Genomic DNA, 6,692 nt, shown 5'->3' with positions numbered 1-6,692 from the left:
GTTGATGCACTATTAGATTAATAAGAAGCACATCAATTAAGACCTTAAGATATTTAAAATTAAGCCTGATAAAATCATTTGCATTTTCATATATTTCATATATTTTTACCATGCACAAACATTACAAACTAAACCTCCAGGGTCCTAGAACTGTGGTCCTGAAACTGTCCCATTTAAAATGGTCTAGACACGCCCCCTGTATGTCAGACATGCACAGCCCACAGCGTCAACCACTTCTAAAACACTCCGCAGAGACAGGGGTAATGGTCAGTAGAAGCGAAAGTATGGAAGAGATACACAGGAAATCTGCAGGTGAACATTCAGGTCAGTTAATGTTGTTAAACTAGAGGTGGGGGACTCGAGGCACATGACTTGACTCGTGTCAGACTTAAGTTGAAAATTTTAGGACTTGAGACTTGCTCTCAGCGCGCGCATTGTTGTGGAAACGAGCTAATCACTACTGTTTGCCGAAAGCATAGCACCTGTGTCGCAGATCCATCGTTCAAACTACGTTGGCTTGACTTGTCGTTCGTCGTCGTCTTCTTCGATCTAATGGCGGACTGGAGCCATCACCTACAGTAATTTGGTTTTATTTTCTTTTTTCTTCGACTCGAATTACGCTTTTGAAATGACGTTACGTAGGAGTCGAGTAATAACCGAGCGCCCACCTCGCGCTCTCTCTAGTGAGGCCAATAGAGTTGTGACGTTCGCGAACGAACCGATTCTTTTGAACGGCTCATAAACATGAACGATGGGAGCCGAGTCGCGACTGGAGAGGAGCCGTTCTTTCTATCGTTCTTTTTTCCTATGCGTTTTCATACAAATGAGCTCCGCCAGGAGACAGAACAGTTATAGGGGGAGGCGCGCACCCAGCGCAGGCCAACCCTTTATAGCGTGATGATATTAGTTATTAGTTGTGCATGCATTTACATTGCATTTTGTGTTCATTTAAAACTTATTTTAAAATCATTAAAAATGTTCTTTTGTGATACTGTACTTGTATAGAAATGTTTCACTAAAAGCTGTTTTCCACAGACATTCATTGCAGCCCACTTTGTTATTGTTCATTGACTTGAAGGGGCTGATGTCCTATTTGCAAAGTTTACAGTAGTAATAGTATGTAGTATGTAGACATTTCCATTTTATTTATTCTAATTTTATCTACTTAAAAAAAAAAATAGTTTTCTATCAAAATGTTCTTGTGTGATAACAATGTTCTTGTGTGGAAGTGTTTGTAGTAAAAGCTGTTTTGCACAGAAATTCATTGCAGCCGGCTTTGTTTTTTATGTTTATTTGTGAGTAGGTATTGTATGAATAACATAAGTCAACGTAGTTTTACACACACACACACACACACACACACACACACACACACACACACACACACACACACACACACACTTTGTACTAAAGGCAAATCAAAATAATGATGTCACTGTCTAAGCAGAGGGATTTGTGCAACCCTATGGAATATAGTCGACACATGAGAAATGAGGTAATAATCAATATTTCAGAATAATTCAAACTCAGATATTGGTGTGTGATATCTGAGCTTTAATTATTTGACTACAAATCTCACCTCATAATACCTCCCAGTGATTATTTCCAGGATAAACTGAGATGCTCCCAAGCTGGCTTCTTAAAACTGACTAAATATTTAAAAAGAGCCAAAAGAGCCATTCTTTTGAACGGCTCTTTGAAAGGAACGGATCGCGAAGATCCGGATCCCCTCAAAGAGCCATAAATCCCATCACTAGAGGCCAATACGGAAGTGACAAAAACTGCAATTCATCGGCTGGCAGCAAAAGGGAGTCAGTCCCATACAGGGTCGGCGCCACGAGGGGGGCCCCAGGGGGCCTGGCCCGGCCACCTAGGTTACTGTGCCCCCTCACCTCTAGTCAGCACACCACCCTCAGGCCGGCGACACACTGGATGCGTGGCGCAAGCATCCCAGAAGCGTGGCGTGTCGGTTTTTAATTCGGCTCCCATGTTAACAGGTTAGAGCTTATAGACCCCCTGCGTGAGACGCGCGGCTCAACTCGTGCATGCTAGAAATAGAACCGACGCCTATTTTTACCGGGACACGCGCGCGTGTTGGAAGTGTTTCCAGGCAAAATCTAATATGAAAATGTTTATATGTCATTTTGTACACAAATACATATGAATTCATGATATTTTGATATTTGAAAGTCTATAGGTTGACAAATTCAGATATAAATGTAATTAAAAAAAATAAATGAATAATTATCGATTTTCAAATATTGCACCTGTCAAACAATCTATTTCGCCGTCAGTACTTTTGACGGTGTCCTTTATCAGTAGGCGTAGGTGTAGGTGTGTAAAAAAAGTTGATATTGTTGTCATGAAGACAAGAGCCTGGTCCGTCAACGGTCTCCCTCCACAGCAGCAGCGCGCCAGCGCTACGTCACTGCTTGCCACCCTAGGTTCTTTTCTTGCTCAATCCTGCCAATATCACTCTGCAAGGAGAGGATAAAGACCTTTTAACTGAGATGAAACTTGTATCTTCACCTGCCGAATGTGTGCGCAATCTCCGCAGCGAAGATGAATTCTGCATTTCTCTGTGACAGTTACAGCAATCACTAAAAATACACCTGTTTCAGCAAAACGGAGGCGACAGGTAAACAAGAACCTGACTGAATATGTAGTTGAAGAAACAACTGGAGCCAACATCATTGATAAAGTTGAGCTACGCAGGCTGTACTTCAGTGCTTTGGATCAGTGGCGTAGCCACCTAAAAATAGATACAGAATTATTTTTTATAGTCTTAATAAAAATGTTTAATTAACTTGGATATTGTTGTTTACTTAGAAAATATAAATATTTCTAAAATCAACCCTTTTACGCGTAAGTTCAAATATTTTAAATGACCCCCTGTTTCCATGGCGACGCGTCATGATTGTCACGTGACACAGCAGCCAAAAGAACTAAGAGATGTATCGCTATTCGTTTTATTTATTTTTTCTTTTTTATTAAAATATATATGCAAACTTGCTTAACATGTCAACTATCTGATATTCCGATTCTTCTTGATCTATAATCTCTATATTTTGCTGCTTCCATAGACATATGTGTGTATTTTACAAACTACCAATGTATTATTTTACTAGTGATTATGCATATTTAAATATATGAAACCAAAATAAACATTATGTGGTTGAAAACACTGCATATAAATTGTGATAAATGACAAGCTCTGAGCGCGTCCGTCTCTGGCTCAGTGCCAGCCAACGCGGGAAAGCTGTTTGAATCTGGCAGTTCTGTGACGCCACTGAACATTCTTAATCATAACCTCAGGGGCACAGAAATAAGAATCCAGTAGGCCTATATGGTACAATAGATGCTAAAAATGTTAAAATGTAATTTACTTTTTTAAGTTATTTTTGTTAAAATATATCTGCTGTGGAGGTATGCCCCCCCCAGTGACACAACGAGGCCCCCTCGTTTCGTATGTCCTGGCGCCGATCCTGGTCCCATAGACTCCCCATGTTAAAATGCCCAACTTTACAGCAGGAAAAAACATGTTTACAGCCTGGTTAAAAAAATGATTTTGGTTTAAATCGCTAATTTTGCCCTTCATGACAACTGTGAGGGGGTGAATTTTTTTTATAACTCATCCGTTTAAATTATATGAAGACTTAAATTTCTGCATAATTAAGGGCGTAGCCACTTGAGTGACAGGTGGATTGCTGCTGCTGACACTGCCGTCTAGTGATTGGCATTTCGGCTCTTTTTCGTGAGCCGGCTCAAGTAGGTATCGCTGCAGCCCGGAGACCTCCAAGTGGGAGGAGCTTTTGCCGCAAGTGGGCTGGACTTCACGGAGAGCTCCAAGTGGGAGGAACTTTTGCCGCTAGTGGGCGGGACTTTACAAATGGGCGGGGTTTACGCGGAAATTTCACATTCCGTCATTGCCGGGGTGCGTGCGAATGAGGACGGCATAAAGTAGCGATACTAATGAAAAACAGATATTGTTTTTCATTGTAGTTTACATTTTATTAACAAGAGGTTAATAATTTTGTGACAGCTGCAAACATTCAAGTATATTAAATTATATAAATTTTATAATTATATCAGTATCAAGAAAATGAATGAGTAATTTAGAGCAATAAAATGTTTACTGTATGTTAATGTTTTTCTTTAATGCAAGTTTGAAATCTGAGGGAGAAATTATATTGTTTAGATTGTTACAACCCCGTTGGCTCTAGGTGAAACAACATTACAAAAAGCCACACGTGGAAGTAAATTTACAAATAAACATTTAATTTAAAAAAGAAAAAAAAAGAAAAAAAAAATCTAAATAGTAATACAAGAATTAATAATAATAAAAAACATTCCAAGACTTGAGAGGAAAATATTATTGGTACCAAAGTCCAATTTAAGACACTCTTTTCTCCATCTCCTTTTTATCACCAACTCAATCACAGGTAACACTCCACACCATTAAAAATTTAAGTTTTATTTGTTATATGACATGCAAAAAGCAGTGAAATGTAGGTCTGGCATACTCTTTTTAGACTGTGCAAAAAAAATAAAATAATGAAACAACAGGAAAAAATATACTGTATAAAATATACACAATATACTGTATTAAACTACTACACAGATGATTTGTAGAGAAGCTACACAGAAACTGCTACACAGATGATGTGCAGAGATGTAGACAATGTGCAGTGAGGAGGAGTTGCATAGTTAGGTTGTCAAAAAAGCAGTGTGCAGAGAGTTATTGGGTAGCCCTAAACAACCGGTCTATAAAGTTCAGTGTGTTTAATGTCCATGATTAGTAGTCTGATAGCATGAGGGAAGAAACTCCTCCTGAGCCTCTCCTTCTTTGCCATCAGACTGCAGAAGCGTCTGTCTGACTGTAGCAGATGACACAGTGGATTCCCAGGGTGGGTGGGGTCTTTAAGGATCTAAACAGCCTTAGATTTACATCTTCTGGTGTGGATGTCTTGCAGAGAGGGGAGAGATGTTCTGGACATGTGCTCAGCTACTCTTTGCAGGGCATTTGAAGGTATTTGAAGCTGCTCACTCTCTCCACTGTGGTCCCGTTAATGATGATTGGAGTAGATCCGCTGCTGCCTCAAATAGAAGAGTTATTGTAAAATATTATTACAATTTACAATATGACTGTTTCTACTGCATTTCTGAACAAATAAATGTAGGGCTGGTGAGCATCAGACTTCAAAACCATTACAAAATCTGTCCAACCCCAAACAGTCCTGTAGAACAGATATTTAAGGAACCTGAGGTTTTAACCTGCTTGATTTTTATCAGCATTGGAACACTTTGCTGCTGCTTTCACTCTAAGGCTATGGATTATATTTTTACTGGAATGAAGTGTCATTAGTCACTAAACATTCAGTCCAATGACATCGTAAAATAATTCACTGTTGACAAGTTAACATTAACTAAAGTACAATGCACATTTATGTGAGATGTCCACAGAATGTAATGTCATTTACATTCCAACATTTGTCATTTAGGACAGTCTCTGACCTTACTCCTGGAGCAATTTTAGGGACAAGCACTGTTGCAAATGTCCACCTTTAAAGTAACATAATTTATCCACACAAAGACCCACATACACACACATTAGTCAAAATTCTTCAGACACAATAAATGACACATCTTGATGCATAGAAAGAACAAAAACAGTTTACAGGAAGGTGATCCTTTGGGTTTGCAGAGAGAGGCGGTAACTAGGTCACTGAAATATAACTTTTGGCCACCCAGACTTGAACTTTCTGTAACACAATGTTTACACATAATGTTTTTGTTTGTTTGTGTTTCCTACAATGACAAAATTAATTCTATACCTGTTGATATGTAATGCATGGTAGTGGACACTGCAGTTATCCTCATATATCCACTGTTATGATTATTAAATTGAAAAATTAATTTGGTAATTAAACCAAATGTTTCAGTTGCATTACATTATTTGAATTAACGTTACACGTAAAAATAGATAACATTTTAAAAATATAAAAAAGGTTTTGAAACAATGACCAGCTTTGTTGAAGTCAAGCATAATCAGTTAGGAGTTTTAACTAAGACTCATTCTTATGGAACACTGTACTAAATCTATTAATAGTTATTGATCGCTTAAATATCAGTGCAGTTATAATACATAGGCCTACATATTTTACGTAACGTTAGTCACAATATGCTTATGGTCTTCAGTGTCCATAATCTGCAGCGTAAATCCTAAATATGTATTGCAGAAATATTTAGCACAAAAGGGTAACAGACAAAATAAAGATGTAATTTATCTGTGCTGCTAATGCTGTTTTAACGTGATCTCGATATAATCGTATATATGAGTTTTGAATGTAAAAACTGCACATGAATGTCCTCCCATTTTCAAACTTGAATGCAATGAGCTTGTAATCATGATTTAACTACGTCAAGACTAAAACATCTACCGCCAAGATACTGCACTTTTTCACAACTTGTAATACGTTGTACAACTCTAAACTTACCCCTTCAAATTCCTCTTTCTTGACGCTGAAAAGCCTTGGGAAGTTGACGTCGTCTTTTTTTTTTCTTTCTTTTTTCTTTTTTTTTTTTTTTGGTGGTGGTGGGGGGGGGGATTCGCAGCGTGCATTAACCCTCTGACATTAAATAAACCAATCAAAAGGCTCTGGAGGTTTGTACAGCCCACTTGGAGCTGAAGT

The 6,692-nt window shown here is 38.3% G+C and overlaps 1 protein-coding gene across 2 annotated transcripts in view; it reads left to right on the top strand.

Annotated features, from left to right (window-relative positions):
• Positions 1-217: 217 nt before the first annotated feature.
• The window catches only part of LOC113039115 (GTPase IMAP family member 4-like), a 29,354-nt gene continuing 22,879 nt past the window's right edge, over positions 218-6,692 (top strand). The window contains exon 1 of one of the 2 annotated variants that reach the window (XM_026197030.1): positions 218-324. In XM_026197030.1, coding sequence (XP_026052815.1) covers positions 264-324 — 61 coding nt within the window. In that variant the 5' untranslated portion in view covers positions 218-263. The remainder of the gene's footprint in view (positions 325-6,692) is intronic. The other variant, XM_026197031.1, reaches the window with a different exon arrangement.

The sequence above is a fragment of the Carassius auratus genome, chromosome 21, assembly GCF_003368295.1.
Source record: "Carassius auratus strain Wakin chromosome 21, ASM336829v1, whole genome shotgun sequence".
In the NCBI taxonomy this organism is placed as follows: Eukaryota; Metazoa; Chordata; class Actinopteri; order Cypriniformes; family Cyprinidae; genus Carassius; species Carassius auratus.
This window is presented reverse-complemented; position numbering and strand designations above follow the sequence as displayed.